Source organism: Gallinula chloropus, assembly GCF_964237585.1.
Source record: "Gallinula chloropus genome assembly, chromosome: 7".
Taxonomy (NCBI): Eukaryota; Metazoa; Chordata; class Aves; order Gruiformes; family Rallidae; genus Gallinula; species Gallinula chloropus.
This window is the reverse complement of record NC_140092.1, coordinates 6,358,013-6,377,810: the sequence shown is the minus strand read 5'-3', so window position 1 is coordinate 6,377,810 and position 19,798 is coordinate 6,358,013. Positions and strand designations below refer to the sequence as shown.

Genomic DNA, 19,798 nt, shown 5'->3' with positions numbered 1-19,798 from the left:
AGTGGTCGTTAGAATAAAACAATGAACTCTTGTCTCTTATCCTGAAAAGAGAGGTCAGATTTTCCCAATTTAGCCAAATACCAGTGAAAACTCTCTTAAAATATCCCTACATTTAGTCAGACTTGACTTAATTTTTTGGCAGTGGGTGAAACCAGCTCATGTTCAAATACTTTGTGGGATTATTAACATACATTTAGAACAAGTGATAGTCGTGCCTTCATTTCCCCATCTGTGAAATGGGCGACTCCCCAGCGTTCCTGCAAAGCACCTCGGCTGAAAAACACTGTGAATGCAGCCGATTGTTATTCTCTTAATCATATTAGTTAACTAAATCTGTTCCTAGAGTGGTTCCATTTGCTTGAATGAATTTACATGAGAGACTAATTCAGCGCTGTTTATTGTTGTTTTTACATTTATTTGGTACTGTAAATAATGCCTGACACTTTACAGCTGTGTATAGACACAGTCTGTGCTCTAAGGGCTGTTTTGTCCAGGTAATTTCAAGGCGCCCCTCTTAAACCTTGTGCTTCCCCATGCAGCGGATGAGCCCATTTTGTTTCCTCTTTATTTCGAGGACTTTCTGTTCACGTGGTGTCCACTCCCAGCACTTTTTCCTGCAAGTAGGATTCAACAAAGTTCATCCTTCACCCCCAAAAGGTGATTACCTCCCCTCTGCCTCCCTGCCCTCCCCCCCGCACTCACCCCCATCCCCCCCCTCCCCACCCCCCCGAGTTTTGGGTATCTTTCATTTGCAACGTACTCTTGTACTCTTAGCGGATTTGTGCGCAGGAATGATCCTGGAAATAGGGACCGGTCTCCCACCTAGCTGACGCCACCTTTAAGCCGGATAGCTGCTTTTAAGACGATCCGTTTGTTTATTTGTAACCCCCGCGGAACGGGCTTGCCAGCCAGTCATTCGGGGCTCTCCCCCACCCTCTCCAGCCCCCTCCCCTCCCCAAATCCTCCCGGCTCTTTGTGTGTGTGTGTGTGTGTGTACGGTTTTTTTCCGGGAGGTTTCTGTCAGGAGCGTTTCCCTGCTCTCCATTGTGTGAAGTGTGGTGGATGGAGGTTATTTCTTTGTGCAGGCTCCCCCCCGGCCATCCCGCCTCTGGTGCGGCAGCAAGGCCGCCCTCCCTCTCATTCCCCCCCCCCAAACTGTTGATGTGAGGTGCGACCCTCCCCTCCCTCCCCTCCGCCTCGTCCCCCTCCCCCAAAAAAGGCACCGCCGGGGCGGCGAGCGCTGCCGAAGCCTCGGCAGCCGGGCACCAGCCACTTCGGGCGGGCAGCGCTGCGCTGAAGGGAACCGTCTCGGAGCGGGTGAATCACCAGCTGCAAAGCGGCGGGGATCGCCGTGGCCTGTGTTTATGTATTTTGTAGTAATCACATTTCTGACATTACCCAAGCGTGCTGCTCGCAGAGGGTGATTGGCTCAGGCAGCTTTTAAACCACCTATATGCTAACAAGCCTTGCTGCCAGGTTCCTGAAGGGGTCCTGGCTGGGAAAAATTAAACCCAAACCTTAGACCTCTGTCAGGCGGGGAGGAAAATTATATTTTTGAACTAGTCTACAGCGTGGACAGGAAATGACCCCTCCAGAAACTGCTGCTTTAAAAACGAGCGGTGGTGCCTGAAGCTATCCAGTCTCTCCCTCTCTCCTCTCTCTCTCTCTCTCTCTCTCTCCGGAGCCTGTGCGCTCCCGCTCCCCCCCCCCCCCTCCCACCCCCCCCATCATCCCCCCCCTCGTCTCCTGCTATAGAGGGCTCCCACAGCAGTTCCCAGGCAGTGCGTGCAGCCTGGATGTGTGTGTGTGTGCGCGCTGCTACTTTGTACTGTGAAGAACACACAGCCCATGTGCTCTGTATGGATGTTGATGATACTCTGTGTAGCTTGAATCTCTGCAAGCAGGCAAGATGTCCAGCACACCACATGACCCTTTCTATTCTTCTCCTTTTGGCCCATTTTATAGGAGACACACACCATACATGGTGCAACCAGAGTACCGAATATATGAAATGAACAAGAGGCTGCAGTCGCGGACGGAGGTAAGTCCCTCAGCCTTGTTTTCCTGTGCATGGACCGTGGTAGGTTTCAGCCCGAATTCCAGCTGAAGCGTCCCACTAGACAGTACAGTATATGCAGGCACGGACCCTAATTAATTTACTAGTTTAATTGGGTAATCCCTCATTATGTTTCCACGCAGAGCAACTCTTTGAGGAGATACAAGCTTAGGCTGAAATCTTGAAATTACAGTACAGCACTTCAGGATTGATTGTAACGCTGGTCTCAGGAAATTTCTTTGCCTTAGTGCGTTGTTTGCTCAGGGTCTGTCCTGCTGGCATTTGCAGCTAGGATGTTGCAAGGTACCGCTTCAGCTTTTGCAAAAAAAAACACCCCAACTAATTCAGAAATGTTGCAGGTTCAGGGGGAGAGATGAACCTTTCTCTGGGTTTGCTTTGTAAAGTCGTTAAAATTAAAAATGAATGATAGCTGAAAGCAGGAGCAGAGTTTTAAAAACTTATTCCTCGGCTGCACTTAAAACACACATGTTCAGGAAGAGCGACAAGAGAAATTGATGTTTACGTTTGGAACGCAGTTGCTTTTGGCAACAGGGCTGATCGGTTCACGACTTTATCATATAGCTGTCAAAAGTACCCAATAATGCAAACTACCTTCGCTGTTGGCTGGGCTTTGTATAATGTGTTAGTGGTTTAATCACTCCGGCTCCTACACCCGGACCAGCCACCACAAAGACTATGCTGAATGGGAAGGGGAAATAGTTTTGTCACTTAAAGGCAAAAAACAACAGTGAAAGCTGCATCTTGTTGTTGCCGTGATTAGATAAAGCACACTTTTTAGGCTGCTGAAGTGAAAAGTGTGTGGAGTGAATCAGGCTGCGTTTCTGCCCATGTGTCTGTATTTGTGCTGCAAACATTCTTGGTGCTGCAATTTTTCGTAGTAGTTTACTACTGGTGCCCTGAAAACACTTTTTAAAAGTATTAATGTTTCCTAGCGAGTGGCTTCATATACAGGCAGATATCTGCCAAATTCGTGCCATGAAGCATGGTAAAGGATCTCTGATCTGTTCGTTGCACTGTAATTCTGTAAGAGAACGTGAGGTTATCCTAAAACAAAACACACATGCCTGAATTGTCAGCTAAGCCATGGAGAAGCTGTGACGTTTAATGTATATGATACAGCTAACGAGATGTGACCTGCTTTCTGATTGGGTAACCACTACGGGGTAACTGCTTTTCTAACACTGTTTTCGCTGCTAGTCTTAAAACATTGCTGTGGAGTAATTGGTAAATACACTTTGTGTATTGCTGGCTAAAAACTCCAAGCAGCTCATTGCTCCCAAAATCATGGCAACCGCTTGTCAGTTTTGCCCCAAGTTGCTGGTCCTGGAGGGTCAGGGCCATTTAGATGGAATGAAGGGGGCTTGGGAGGGTGTGTGGGGCGTTATTGGCTGCTGTTTACTTGTCAGTGTCTTGCGACTCTGTTCCTTACATTCCTGTACATACCACTGTTACCATTTCTAGACTTTTTCAAGTGAAAAGAAGAAATGTGTATCGTTAAGTGCTTCCTTCAGGGTTTTATAAACAAGCTGTTCTGAAAAGCTGTCAGTGCTATTTTAGCCTTTTTACGTATTATTTTGGTGGCACTTCTAATAAGTGACCAGTCTGTGATTGCAGCTCCTTTACACATGTCACACTAGAAAAGTTTTCGAGGGACTTCTGAACCAACTCCCCGCTCCTGCGTTGCTGAGGTGTCCTGGGTTAGACTTCAGCACATTTAATTCCAGGTTTTGCAATACATGTTCCCATGGACTGTTGGGGGCAAAAAGTAGCCTTGCTAGGACTGCCACGGGTTTCAGCAGCATTTTACTTTGACAGACAGTGCTTAGTTACTGGAGGCCTTATGCTCCAGCATTTCTTTTATTTGCTCAGAGTAAAAATACTTTTGCCTTGTGATTGTTCAGTGTTTACATTCTGGTTCTCTGCTTTTTAATTTCTGAGCTCTGTGCTGTGAATGTTGTTTGTTGAAATGGAAATGTATTTTCTAGCTAGCTTCAGCTCAGCTCAATCATCCCCCAATTAAAACACCTTCCTTAATTAAAAAAGCAAAAATATAAATTAGTTTCCTGGGACACTGAAGCAGTGACTAGGTGTTGCACAGCCTGTAAAGAATCATGCTGGCTTCTGGGACAGCTTGGTAGTGGAAGTTTCACATTAATTTTACACACTTTCAAGCATGTTTGGGGTTGGTAGCTGAAGGCTTCTGGAGCATGTATAACTAGCTCTGAATTTTTTGAATCCAGACCGATGGAGCCCTGTATGTCATGGAAGGAATGCGCTTGTGCAGTGGGTGATACAAGCTTAGTGCATGAAGGCTTGTTTCTCTTCAGGCAGTCTTTGGAATAATGTAGGCACTGGTCTCTGAAGGAGGCTGCTTGTACTCTGTGTGCCCCAGGGGGTAGGTGAGCACAAGCAAAGCAGCTTAAGGGGAAAGGAATTACAAAGAGACTCTCCAAAAGACCGGGGGTAGCAAGTTGGCAGATTCCACTGGGACCCGACTTCTGGAGTGACCGGTGGCAAGTGAGGGTGTGTTATAAAAATGGGAACCTAAAGCTTTCATGCCAAATGTATACTTGGAAAGCTTTTGGTATTTTCCTACAAAATAAAAGTGTTCTTAATGTTCTTTAGAGCCAGATTCTTTCCTGTCCCTTGCAGCAGTGGAAGTTCTGAGGCAGAGCAAAATGCACATAATTATATTAAGTTGTTTGGGGGTTGGATGGAGAGCCCGTGAAAAGAGTATCCGTAAGTCATGCCAATCTGTTTTGTCCTCTCTGTCTGTAGTGCCCACCTTGATAGTGAATTCCTGTAGCTGTTCTCCAGAGCTTGCAGGTAGGTGAGAGATGACTCAAGAAAAGCAATGGGCTGGTAGAGACATGGTTGGGGAATCCACCGGTAAATGCTATTGCTATTCCTGCTCTCCAGCAGCAGGGTCTACAGTATGTTGGGGGAGGTAGAAGTGTCCTCAGAGTGCCTCTGCAGTTGGGGACCCTCGCTCAGAAATCCACTGCTTCCACTCTGGTTTGTGTCAGCATTGGGTGGAAGGAAATAAGAGTCAGTGTGAAGGATGTGCTCAGTGTGTTAAGCAGACAAGTACAGAGCGATAAAGAAAGGTCCTTTAGATGCAGCACGGCTATCTTTGTTGTTCTTGTTTTCTTTAGGAAGAAATTGGAGTCATGAAAGTAAAGAATTAGCAACTCCAGCCTGCACTAGCTGTGCAAACTTGTGCTCTCCAAACTTCTTACGCTTTATGGGCTCCTCAGGCAGAACCTACAAGTGCCTTTTTAAATTCAGGGTCAGACTTAGGCGAAGAATTCCAATCACACCCAGGCAGGGGGTGGTTTTATGATGTAAGTACTGGCAGAAGTCCACCACCTAGCTAATTCTTATGTGATCTAAAGTAAATTAGGGAGTCTGAGTTACTAACTAGTGTACAGGAACACCTCAACTTCCGTAAAAGTTGTTCTAATCTGGTAATAGATTTTTCCAAATGGAAATTAATACGTGCTTTCTTCATAATACTTTGGGACTGTCTAGTACCATTTTGTAATGCATCAACAATCCTGATTTAAAGAAGTAAAATGAATATTTAAATGTTTAATAATCTCTGGCAGATATAAAGATAAATCTTATTTACTTCTACCATAGTTGATTAACTTTCTGGTTAACCAAAATGCAGCTGTTTCATTGCTCTGTGTGTGGTTTTAAGGATTTCATTACCATCCGCTCAAACTCAGTTTATCTTAATATTTTTCTATCTGTGTTAGTTGAACATTTCAAGAAAGCGGTCCTGTTGAGGCATATTCAGCAGTTTCCAAAGTTCTAGGTAGCATTACACAGCATAAGTAAATTAGCTGAAATATTTATTTTCTCTGTTTTCAGAAAACTCGATGTTTAAAAAAAAAAAAGCCTCTTTTCCTCTTTGATGTTGTAAATCCGTTTCTGTTCTAATTTTTAATCATTTGAAATTGCTGGTGCTTAAAACACAAGGTGACTACATCTTTGCTTGTGTAATTATTTTCCAGCAACGTTGCAGTGTGCTGTGGCTGGATCACTCAAAGTTGCTGACAGTTTCGAGTTTGAGGCGTTGCTTTGTTGCCAATAATCAAAGAAATGTATCAAGCCTCTCATTGGTTTGTTTAGGCCCCTAGATTTTTAGAACTCTTGCATCTCACAAGATATTAAATTCACCTGTATCTCTCTGTGTCACTACAAGAGGTTATGCTTTGCATCACCATTACACGCCAAATACAGCTTTCCTTCTGACTGAGGGAGAGGTGTTTTAAAGGTGACTAGAGAACTTTATTAGTAGCTTATTTGTTTTAAAGACAATCAGCTTAATCAAATCATATTAAACTCCTGTTAAACTGTGTAGTGAATTTAAGAAAAGTAGAAATTTGACAATGGAAGGAAATTAAAAGGAAAATAAAGGAGGATGTTATGGTTATTTCAAAGCTACTAAATGAATTGGAAGCTTACACAGACATTCATATTCAACCAAATATTTAAAGCAAAGCAAATCAATGCAAAACAAAAATTCTGCATTTTAATGGAAGTATCTTCTTTTGCTCTCTGACATTGTTATCTGATGAAATAATATTTTCTTCTTCTTCCTGATGCATTTTTAATACATTAGTCATAAAAATCTATGTTGTGACATCACATTTGTTCACATAGCAACTTAGTATCACAAACAGATCTCTCATATTGTGTATATAAGTCTGAGTTTGTCCAATGCGTTTGTTTTGTTGAGGGGAAAACACATAAACTTCTGTCTCAAAATATTTTTGAGGAAATACTCTCTCACCCACAAATATACTAATACTTAGCAATTCTAGGAACATGAGTAAAGTATTTTAAAAGAGAACTTGTAAACCATGCTTTGCTGAAACTGAAAGGTCAGTTTCAAAAGAAAACCCATGAAGTCCTTTAGGCAGACACTGCCTTCAGAATGGATTCAAGGGTCTTTTTACTGATTGTCTTTTATTTCATATAGTTTTTTCATCCCTGTAAAAAAATTCAGTTGCAGATGTTTTCAATTAAAATTTTTACAAACTAACAATTCTTATGAGGCTGGGGGAGAAAAAAAACCTACTTCCTCTCCATGTTGATCCTTAACTTACAATCAGAGATGTCTTGCTGCTTTTTCTTTTTCCCCCTAAAGTTATAATATAGAATGTAAACTGCACATGTAAGGAACAGAGCTTTTGGGGGCAGGGGGCTGGCAAGGGGGGAGAGAGTCAGTGTGGAAGTGTAAAAATGGATCTCCTCTACAAATCACTCTGATGCTTACTAGATATTTTTCTGTAAAAGAAACATTTTCAAGCCTCTCTTCTCATTTTTTCCTCTTTAAACCATAAATCCACCTAAAAAACCTAAAACTCGGTCTTTCCCTGATGTAAACAAGATTTACTATGCAGATCCAGTCTCAAAAATAGAAGCCTCTGGACAGTGAGGAAGAACAAAATAGAGATCATAACGAGGGCCCAGTTCTGTGCTCTTGTTTAAGCTGGAGTTTTGCCTGCAGTAGGATTGCAAGATCTGATAAAAAAAAAAAGAAATCATTTGGTTTTGGTATACGCAGTTCCTTTGTTTACAGAAAAAGGGTATGGGTAGATTGCTAAACTCACTGCAATATTTTTAGCTGGATTCCTCACTTCAAATGGTATTTTTTTTATATATCTTTTTGCCAGAAGTTGCATATCTGCTGTACACAGGCATTCCAACTGTGCCGATACTTTGTTCAGTTGCTTCCTCCCTAAGAAGAGCTTGCTTTCCTGCACTGTACTGTGTAAACAGGCCAGCATATACCCTCAGTTCTGCTGGGTGCTCATTTCCAAAACTCATGTCTGGGCTACTTGAAGCCTCAGAGACGGGGTCCTGGCTGGGACAGGGTTGCCCAAAGAGGCTGCTGATTAGTCTTCAAAAATGACTGTGGTAGGGCAGGGCTTGTTGGCCAGGTCTCAGTGGTCTTATTTATTAGGCAAAAACAGTAGTGAAAGAAACCTCCCTGAGCCCCTGGATGAAATTGTCTCCCTAGGCTTGTGTCTGTCTTTTCCCCAGTACGTTCTTCTGTGTTTAGTTACTGTTAGAATTACAGAGAGAAAGCACTTTATCTTCAGAATACTGTTTCTATTTCTCTTACATTGTGGTGGACAGCTGTGCCTGTAAGTTCCTGATCTAAGCTGAATAGTACATGTTGGTACTCTGGAGGTAACTGGGGATCAAGTAGAACCACCTGTGTTCCATAAACTCAGTACAGGAACAGGTGATGCTTCTGGAGGCAACTCTGGTGCTTTTGTGCCTTATGGGGCCAGTGAAAAATCACTGACCTGGAAAAATGAGACCTTTGCAGAACTAAATGTGAACTAGGACTGTTTTTTGAGTCCCCTTCAGGACTCAATAGAGTGTTGGTAATGCAAAGTCTTTGCAAAGGCCATAAATTTTACAGGAGCAGGCTGTCCTCTCCAGGAGACTTAGGTTGCCTTGGCACCACCTTGCTGTTTATATACCATTGTTGAGAAGGCATAATCCTGAAGAAGGTCTTGGCCAGGGTGATGTTCCCATCTGCATCATGCGGACTTGAAGCATGAGACTTGAGTGTAGCAGACTTCTTTATGAATCACTCTAACTACAGCCAAGTGTAAGTGTCAAATTAGAACATCTCCTTAAGGTCTTTCAGTTGTCAATGTCCACATCCAGGTACTTGGCAGGACAGAGTCACAAACTCACAACTGACACAGTAAAGCCATAACTATATGCAGGTTTCTAAATGTACTTAAAATCTATAGTTTGGTTACCTGCAAACTGAAGGGTTAGGTCTTACAGTCCTTCCAAGCAACTAATAAAAAGAGCAGTGCTGTTGTCTCTCTCACTTGTGACCTGCTGATAGCTATCTTTCCTGATCCTAAGGCACGGGGTCAGCTTGCCAAGCCTGGTTAGTTGTGCAGAAACATTCAGATCTCTCTCTGTCATTTGTACATGTGCTGCAAAAGGGAACGTGGGAATCTAATCTCTGGGTATAGTTTTTGCCATCAGATTACTCACCAGGTCCTGTTAATTTTACACAGCTGAAACTAGAGCATCCTTCATGAGCCAGAAGAATTGTATGGGCTAGTTGTATGACCTTACCTGTTGCATTCAGGCAACAAGCAAAACACTGTGTGTGTATAAAAGTGATCACACACTTTTATCAGGCAGACCCAAGAATAGACCTAATCATAGATCACGGTGCTCATTCTGCAAAAACTAAATACCTGGAAATAAACGACTGTCCCTGTGTGACTCTCAGTATGTGCAGTTTTACATAGCCTGTGCAGAGGACTATTTTTACTTTTCTTTTGGACTTTCAAACGTTTGGGTTTTTAACTACTTTTTTATTAGGTTATTTTCTAAAGTAGTAAATTGAGCAAATTATGACTTCCAGTACATTTCATGTTTAAAGTATTTAATGTGTTTTGATTCTTGTTCCAGTTGTGTAATTTTGCCTCAGCTATTAGCAGAAGACTGTGTCAGAGAAAGAGTTGCCATCTGTCCTAGAGTAGGTTACAAAGAGATTTCTGAAATATTAATGACCACGTTGTACAAAAAGAAATATTCTGAATCTTTAAATAGAATAGTCACACAGGGAGAGGAAAATGCTCAGAAAACAAAAAAGTAAATAGAGTACATTGGTTTATTGTTTAAGATGGATCATCCTCACCACACTCCATCCCTCAGGAAGACAGTCAGCAGCACCAGCATTCTTAGCCATCTTCTCTTCCGCAGGAAAAGGAAATGTGAACCGCTTTGCACCTGGAATGCTGTGTTTTCTTCCTGCTGTTTAGAGGTGTCTCATGCGTGGGTTATGCAGTGGTAGAGGAAGGTCTACAACTGTCTCTTACTCTGTCTCCCGTATTCTGATAGTAACTTGCCTTTTCAGATCAGTGTCATTGTCTTCTATAATGCTTATAACCACCTGAAGTACCAAAACTGTTTCCATGTTACTCCATTGTCATCTAATCACAGTAATGTTACTGTGACTTGAAAGGAAAACAACTGCTGTGAAATAGTTCCTTCTGAATAAATGACAATTCTTCTTGTTGAAGTTTTTTCAGCATCTTGAAGGAGGGACCCTCCTTCCTTCCATTTGGTACTCAGCCAGCTTTTCTCCACCTTTCCTCTTCACCATAGCATGATGTTAAACGCACTGAGAGCGTATAGATTCTATATGTGCATTTGCAACCATACCACTTGCTGCAGTGGATGAAGGCAGTACAACAGCTCCATCACTTCTACCTAGACTTAATCACTGGAGTATCAGTTAACCCTTAGGGTAATTAGGTAATAATGTTGTTGATGTGATTTGAAGTATCATTTTAAGCAATTAGAAGTTCAGATATAATGTGCTGCAATTATGCATTATATAGCACAGCTATCCATTTTACAGAGCAAAAATTACCATATGTTTTGTGGGAAGCTTGGCATTTTGCACTGACTGGAGTTCTGCTTGTATTTACGAACAGCGTGCCTGTAAACTGTGGTAATAACTCTTTGAAGGCCACACCTATGCACATTGCTGATTATGTTAAAAAGCATAGGCCCATTTTAATGAACGTGTTAGCATGAATAATGGGACATGAAAAGCCAACGCACTGGGTAAGGGTTCATTACCTGAGTGCAACAAATACTGCACGCAAAATTGCCATGACTATTCACTTGAGTTTAACAGTGAATTTACTCTGGCTGTGCTGGTGCACTCTATGCATTTCTGTGAATGTTTGATCAATGGAGTTTTATTCTTACTAATAACTGCAGAATATAAATTTTGATTTGTTAAGCATTCTGGAAAAGTTGCTCATTTTACATGGGCTAAACTGAGAGGTAGTATTTTCCAGTTTGAGTTTCCAAAATCCTCCCAGACAGAACCAGGAAATTTAAAGATAGACCAGAGAAGAATCTCTGATTGCTTTGCAGTGAGGACTGACTATGTATGAAAGTAAAACAAATTAATGGCAACGATTGGCAGCAATGGCAAAATTACAGGTCAGTAGATATGATGCACGTGCATATTTCTTTTTCACAGATCAGGATGCTGCTTACTGTGCAGCTAGTTTAGAAAAACGTAATAAGAAAGAATTGGTGAAAAAATTCAAAGCTTCCTGGCATTTCAAGCTCTAGCTCCATCTGTGCTCATCCAGTCAAGAATGTGAAACAGTAACACACAATGTATATGACCAATATATAAGCATATAGGCTTAGCAGAATATTACATGCTTACAGCACACTGCTTGTTATGAAAGACTAGTAAAAATATGCCTTAAATTTGAATAATTAATGCATTCAAGGAAATTGCTATTAATTCCTAGCATCTCTGGGTAGAACGAAGTGGAATTAATAAAATTTATTATTTGATGTGAATGATTAGCTCAGCTCCTTTCAGTACCTCTTAACACTCGGGTCAGGGTTAATAATGCAAAGTAAAAAGATCGGTCAAGACGCCAGCGCACCAAGTACATCTCTTATCCACCGTGCCGTAAGATTATTTAACACCTACATCAAGAGCATCCTGAAGCAACCGAGTTACACCTTGACTGATTGTTTCATCCAACGGGCTGCACTACTAAGTACGTGGCGTAGCACAGGCTCCCTAGTACCAAGCAGTGTTAGCACCAGTACGTAACCTGAAGCCACAACCTGCGTGTCTGGACTGACAAGAATCCCACCAGCTGAGCCACTGTGACACCTTGTGGCTCGTGAAGCAACACAAGCATCTTTTACTAAACTAACAGGTAAAAGCCAGAGGTTAATGGGTGTTGATAAATACCCTCTCATACAGCTACCAACAGAAATATCTGTCCTGGGTTACTTTACTGTGTTATCAAGATACAGTTAAGCAGTAGGGGGCACATTTCTGTTCGGGGTCCTTATTTTATGTATTTTACTGTGATATATTGTAAGACAGGACATCATTTTGCTAAGTCTGACCTGCCACTATTATCTGCAGCACTCTAGTGTTTGCTCATCATTCGGATTACATAAAGAAACACGGTTTTGGCTGCAGTACAGAGTAAATATTTCATTTGTTTGCAACCATTAATTTGGTTAACCAGAAGGATGCTTGAAGGGAGTAAAGTACTTTTTGGTGCTGAGTATGTTCAAACAGTAGCAGAGTTAAAAGTAACTAAGGTATAGTAAGCATTTGGCAATAGGCACACAGCTCTCAAAAACACTGAATTTAGGATTAAATAGATCAGTGTTTGCAGCTGTGGATAATTCATTAACTACAGTGAAGCTGTATTTCGCTGAGAAATTCCCAATACATCTCTTAAAATTGGGCCAATAATGTGTAGAGAAGGAAGGTGAGAAGGAACTCTGCATCTATAAAGCCTCAGGACTTCACAGGACCTGACACTACTCTCTTGGTTGTCACTTGTTACATTTTCAAACAAGCACATCCATGTTCCCTTCCATGGTGATCCTGAGCATTCAAGAGGAGCTTCTTGTAAATGTTGTCCTGTAACACATTTTGGCTCTGATGCTTTCAAACACTTGGCAACAACTGGGCTGAAACAGTTGCCTTCTGTTACCAAATATCAACCTACTGCTGTATATGCTCCCTTATGATTTGGGGGGTCTGCATCCCTCTGTGGTTCCTTTTATCTTCAGGTGCATCCACTGATGGACATGCCCAAACTTGAGTTTAACTTGCCTGGTGTGGGAAGAAGCAGTAGCAGCACAGGGCTCAGGGCATGCAATCTACCTTAATTCATGCATAGGTATTTGGAACCTTGGCTGAGCTTTATGCTCTTAGAGTTAGGTGGCTAGTGATGCTCATGTACAACCTTTGTCTTCATGATGTGTACCATTAGGTTCAGTATAAGATGCTTGGGTTTGGGAGCACCTTCTCTGTTCTTGTACAGTGCTAGCACAGTGGAGGTCTGGTCTTGTATCTGCAGCCCACTTTTAATACTGTGCTATGTATTGTAACAAACTGAAGGCTAAAAGTAGATAGTATTTAAAATTATTGCAAAACCAAATCTAAATATATCACATTCATTTTGTTTTCACAAATCGAAATGTTTTCCTTTATATCCTATGTATTTATGCACTGCAAAGAATTATCTGACTAGAAAATACCACAATACTGTAGGTACTTAGAAAAGGACTGTTTAACGTTATTAACACATTTTGTTACTTCTCAATTCAACACACCCGTGTAAACCTACAGGTTTTGCCAAGCAAGTGCAAATATATTATAGGGCAGGATTCTGCTGGCTGATCTGTACATCTGATATTGTTATTAAATCCAGTACTTTTTTAGTGTGATTCTTCAGTAGTTTCATGTCAATCAAAGCATTCCAAGTCCATTTTCTCTTGACAGTGGAAAGACGATCTTATCTTAAATTCCACAGGAAAAGCACATTCTTCTCGATGGGAACTGGTGCTGTGGAACATATATCTTATTTCCCAAGGATTCGGGGAGGGAATATTGTAAAGTCTTGTAATTAAGTTCTTGTAATAAATAAGTAGAGATGAACCAGAGAAGTTCTTCTAGGGAAGAAAGGCAACACTTATTTTTTTTCTTTTATTGTTTGCACTCTACTGATTTAATTAGCCAGTGAGAACAGACCCACTTTGAATATTAAAGAGACAAAATCAACTTCCCCCTCCCCCGTCCCCGCATCTGTTGCCTTTTGGAAACTACTTACAATACCAAAACTACTCAGAGTCTAATGGATTTGCTTTTTAACAGACATTACCTGTATTTGCTTGCAAATAGATGAGATACTTATGAATATTTTATTTTGGTTCTGAGGGGAAGGTGTGGTTTAAATTGTTATTTTGAAAGAAACTGGGCTACCTTAAGCAAAACTCAAATGTTATTTGGTGTTACACAAATGAAGGTAGCCACAGTCTCAGTACATTTCTGAATGGTGATCTAATAGCAATATCTTAATGGTTACCATATTATAGAAACTTAAATCATTCCTGAGACTGCTTGAAGTTGGAAAGTGGAGTCCTGTGCAGGGTTATACATTGGTCAGGAGCAGGAGAGCGCGGATGGGTAAAACTACTGAAATGATCTCTGCTCTGTTTCATTATGCTACTGCCTTCTGCAGTATCAATTAGATGGACTGAATTTCAATAAGGGAGCGAAGCAGTTCACTGCACCTCTGCCAGGTTAGCCCACCCCTGCACAGGAGCTGGAGCCTTCTTTCTAATCGCAATTGAGAATAGGAATATTAATGCCTCATCTGGACCACAGCATTGCAGGACTGAGGGATTCTTGTCCTTCTCACCGCTCATCCAATTTTGGGACCTTTTGTTATCTGTAGACCCCAGAATTCCCTTAGCTTTGTTTAATGATGCATCTAAAGACAGCATCAAAAAAAGGTGGATTCTTTTTCAAGAGTTGATTTCTCACCATTTTTTATAGGTGTATACTTGCTACTTTATTAAAATATTTTTCCTGGTGAGAGGAAAGAACTCGCCTAATTTTGCTGAAGGTGGCTTTTTAGAAACACAATTACCTATACAATTTTCATTATTATTAGGAGGCATATGAAACTATTAGGATCATGGGAACTTGGATAAACCCACCTGGTGTGCAAATTTTGTTACCAGAATAGCTGCTCTAAGCTTGAGAACACTGAGTGTGATTATAAGAGTCAACTGAGAAACATAAATTGAGAGCTCAGCCCAGCAGTCTTTCCCTTCCTTGGAGATTGATGGCACACAGATGCATGATTGCTAATAACATAGTTTGTGGGCCAATGGTGCTGTTGTGATTTAATAAAAAAAAAAAACAAAAAAAAAAACAAAAAAAAACACCACAACAAAAAAACCCAAACCCCTTTTTCTCTATCACAAGCTTCCTAGGTTTGTTTCAGCCTGATCCTGTAACTACAGCTCCTCATCCCATGGAAAGCTTTCCTGTTCTTGTCAATGAAATAAGCCTTTGGCTCTGTGTATGAGGGTGCTAGGAAAAGGTCCAGAAGCTGGTTTGGCAGAAGTTTGTTTTGTGGACCCTACCTATTCTAATGGGCTTAATGATTTTAGTTCTATAGAGATGAATTTGAGGTGCCTTAGAAGGACTAGAAGGGTGTATTCAGCTTTTAAGTGTTGTCTGTAGTTCACGATGCAATAGAACCACACATTCAGGGGCTTAGGTTATGTTTGCATTTAGCATTTCACAAATGCCAAAGGTATACTAGAAAGCATGGTTAAGAACAAGCAGCACTTGTTATTAAGGGATATTGTGAAGCCAAACAAATAACAGAAAGGGGGGGAGGGAAGGGAGCTTTTCTCAATGAGAAATTCAGCAGTGGAGAGATGTAGGACACACATATTAGCAGAATAGTAGGTAGATCTCGCAGACTGCACGATGTGCATGATTTAGCTGAGCTCATCCACACGCTGGTTGAAAGTGGACTCCAAAGTGGGCATTGTTAGCTGTACTAAAAAATAACACATTGTCCAAGACTTATTATTAGGTTTATTCTTCATTTGTTTTAATCCCACTCAAAACCAAATCCTGAACATTGATAGTTAATATTTTTCAACGTTTTTCTCCAGCAGCTGCTAGCTTCTACTGCTTTACTGAGAAGGGGAAAGGAGACGATTAAATGAAATTCATAGCTTTTTAGTGTCTGCTCAGCCTGTGACTGGCAGCATGTGGGGTTTGTGGCTGCTGACCTGGCAGACCTACAGTATTTTTATGACGTCAAATGCACGCATCATGAGGCTGTGCAAGTTAAATATGGGCTTCAAACCCCCTCCCTCCCTAGTTGCTTTCGTTTAGGAGACTAAGGACTCCTCCCAGTAAAAATCAGAGCGAAAGAATCGAGCTTCTCATTGCCATTTGAACTTGTGTGCTTGGCAGCATGGCCTCAGTCACTTCCCCAGCAACTTTTTTTTGTAGACCCACTTTCTGTGTAGTGCTTTAGTTGTTTGGAATAGAAAATAATAATTTGCTGCTTTAATAAGCGTAACATGGATCCAGCTAGCAGATCTGAGTTCTGCTGAAATAAATAGCAAATTCTTCATTAGCTTCAACATCAGCAGCACTATATTATCTACCTTAAAGTATGAATTCTTTCAGTTCTTTATTTGTATGAATTTGAGTTCTTTAGCTGAGGAAATGAGATTAAAAACTTGTACATGCAATTATTACATACATGTTGACAGAATGTTACTGTCTGTTTCACACTCAGTTGCATTTAAAACCTGTGGGCGCATTTTGTGCTATAAAGTAAGTTTAAGAAAGTAACAGCCACTTACATGCATAGCTGTCTCCCTTGCATCTACTTAATGACCTATTTATTTCTAGGAACTGCATTTGAAATTCCCAGACATCGAAACCTTTTTCAGCATCAAACTGACCACTGATGTTAAAAAAAAAAAAAATCATCTACATCAGCACCAGCTCAATCATTGACAAGGGCTGGAGGAAATGAAACATCTGGGATCTATTAAGATTTTTATTTATGCTTTTAAATATTGAAATGTGTATTGCTGCTTGGCTTTTATGCTTTGAGCATGAAACCATTAAAGAAAGCTCTTGCAGCACAAACAGTTGCATGGTAAAGTGATTTAGGCTAGAAAGCTGGGACCCCACCATGTCATTGTGTAGGAATCTCAAGGAAGGTGACAAGTGTGGTGAATGTCAGCTTATTTATTTATTGTGGTGGTAGAAAGACTTTACCAGGCTCTTCAATTCTCTCGTGACTTCTTGCAGAAAATATTTCACCACTACATTTATCGGATTTCTACACAATGTGCCTTTGAGGTGCAGCCTTGTTGGACTCTTCTATGAAAGCGATGGCCTGCAATTTTCACACAACACCCTTTCAAATAATCCCCTACTTACACCCTCATTGAAGGAGATGCCTTTTTATTATTAGTTTGCCCTTCTAATCATGTCATATTTTTGGAGGGGGAAGGAGGCTGTTAAAAAGCTGGCCAAGTTTCCATGAACTCTGCTAATTCTCTTCAGCTCCCCTGCGGTCCTCCAGAGGCCATGGAGAGAGTGGGGCACGGGATGGGGGATGAAAGCCTCTTCCATGCTTTCACCAAAGTACCAGGCAGATTGTAAAAGAAAGACATTTGGGCAACAGGCAGTGCTACTACTGGGCTTAATCAGAGGTCAGTTAAGGAAGGGTCTGAGCAGGAGTGCCATCAGGTTTTCCAAAAGGCAGCCCAGCACCTAGAGGGGAATGGCTGTGTCTGAATGAAGCAACTGTTGTGTTGGGGCCTAAATTTTCCAGGCTGCAGGCTCTTGTCACTTTATAAATACACTTGTGTGCCTTGCTCCTCTTTCAGCCACGACTTCTAATTTCTAGACTAAAAGAGTCATGTAGACTGGTTTTATTAATCAGGTACTTGCAGACGGCCCTTGGGGAAGAAGACCCTGGAGGGGTTCCAGCTGTAGGAGCACATGCAGTATGGTGGTGCTGCTGGTGCCCAGACATCTGGGTTGGTGGCATGCACGGCTCCTGGCATTCTCAGCTGAGAAAGCAAAAAACTGAAGGAATGGCTCTTGTTAACTCTCAGTAACTGTATCCTATTCTCACTGGGACCAGTCACTAGAGGGGGTGAGATTTCATGTATTAACCTGGAGTATTACAGGCATTTTGGAGGAAGGTTGTAAATCTTCTTCCTAGAGGCTGGCTGAAAAAGGAGCTCAGTACCAGGTAGATTCCTTCAGCAGAGACATTACCTTCCATCCCACAGAAACCCTCTTGAAAATGTATTTGGCATTTTGCTGGACACTGAACACGCTATCTGGAAGGAATGAATTGGAAGCCATGTCATTTTGGGGAAGGAAAAAAGGATGCACACACGCAGATATTTGCTACATTTAATGTGTGCTTTTTACCAGAATTTTCCATTCTTTACTCTTGGGTTCAGAGAAATAGGAGAATAATACAGTAAATGGTGAAAGTTAGCATTAGGAAGGGAAAGTTTTGCAGTAGTGACTTGCCAGCAAATACACCGTTCTGACTGACCGTGAACAGAACGATTGTTTAAATACCATTTTTATTGACAGTGCTAATCCAAAGGGAACAGTAAAAGCAGAAGGGTTTGCTGATGTAGCGTACAGTGTCTTTAAAAGGACATTTTGAAATTTGTTGTGATCTAACATGAAACTTCAAGATTAAATAATATCCTGTAGTGAAGATGATTTACTTAACTTCTATTACCTTGATGAGCTACATCTAAAATTTGCCTAGCATGTATCTGAAAACCTCTACTGAAGTAACAACTGAGTGCAAAGCTAATATATTATTTATCAACAAATGTTCACTAGATTACAAAGATTTTAATATCCTTCAGGTTTTCCCTTTGGGTGTTGTCACAACGTACACATGAAAATGTTAGTTATGTCAGCATAAAAACTTGCATAAATGTGAAATTAGTTGAATTTTCTTCTAGAATCTCCATTGCTGATACAGGGAATTGGAATGAATATAGATGATTCCACCACTGATTATCATCCAAAATACTGGTGCTGTGTTTTTTTCCTTTAAAGCAACATTTTAAGAAAGATTTTTCTTTTACAGATTTCAATTGGCACTTCTCATGCTTTTAGAGATGCACAATGTTGTAATAGCTGACAATCTCAACTCATGCTATGAATGAAAAAGCACACTTACAAAATCTGGGAGCTAGATCATAGCATGACAACCCTGTGAAAGACTCTTCACTCAATGGTTAGTCTCAGCACTCTTTCTAAATGTGTTTCAATTCATTTTTTGTCACTGAGAAATCGAGGAATAGGTAGCTTATTAAAAGCGACCACATCCTTTTATGCAAATTTAATGCACTTGGCAGGTTTATCATGATAAATGGTCAGGATGAGATAGTTCACGATGTATCTCTAATCTCTTCTGTGAAGATGTTCATGTCTTGCAGGAAGTAGCCCCTTGAGAGCTCAAATCTTTAGAAGTATGTGGCAGATGGTGATGTCTGCAGAGTCTCATAGATTGCTTTGAAGTTCCTCCAAAGGATCCCTTCAGTTAGTGCGTCTGAGTATTTGCAAATTCTCTTGCTTCACCTCTTCTTTGGTGCCCTCTTTCCTTCTCCATCATGTTGTGTCCCCAAGTTGTTTCTCATACTGGGAACGCTCATCATATCCTTACAGAGTACATCTCAGCTTGCTCCCCAGTCCTGTCATATCTTTGCCTGTAAAGTTGTTCTTCCATTAGGCATCTTGCATATTTTAAGTGCAGTGGTTCACAACAGGAAAACAATAAACCAGAACAAATGTCTTAGAAAAGCCTATCTATCATTCATGCTTTGTGTTTTTGAATAAATCTTTGGAGCCAATGTTAGCACTGATGTCATGTTAACTGATTCATCAATTATAATCAATTACCAGTATTAAATAGTCCAACTTCTCTTTAGAATGGTAGCAAGAAATGGTTGAATTTTTAATGCTGCTGCAGGGAGTCTGAAGGAACTCACAAAATCAAAAAACACTGCAAAGCTTTTGAAAATGGAAACTTAATTTTTCTGGAATACAGCTAATGAAATAGATACCATATAAAAGCACAAAATAGTACAGGTTACAGACTGCACCAATTGTGTATTTTCATAGCTGAATATTTTCACTGTTCATTAGTTGTCCTTGGCTTTTTTTCTGAAATCAAGTACTAAATGTTATGTAAATTTCTGTACCTGTCGTATTCCCTTAGTGAACACATTTCAGAATCCCTCTCCTTAAGTATTTCTCTTACTGTCTTC

General features: G+C 40.9%; 1 protein-coding gene across 3 annotated transcripts in view; it reads left to right on the top strand.

Annotated features, from left to right (window-relative positions):
- Positions 1-1,909: 1,909 nt before the first annotated feature.
- The window catches only part of LDB2 (LIM domain binding 2), a gene marked incomplete at both ends in the record, with an annotated part of 220,579 nt that continues 202,690 nt past the window's right edge, over positions 1,910-19,798 (top strand). For all 3 annotated transcript variants that reach the window (XM_084266994.1, XM_084266993.1, XM_084266995.1), the window contains one exon: positions 1,910-2,041. In XM_084266994.1, coding sequence (XP_084123120.1) covers positions 1,910-2,041 — 132 coding nt within the window. The remainder of the gene's footprint in view (positions 2,042-19,798) is intronic.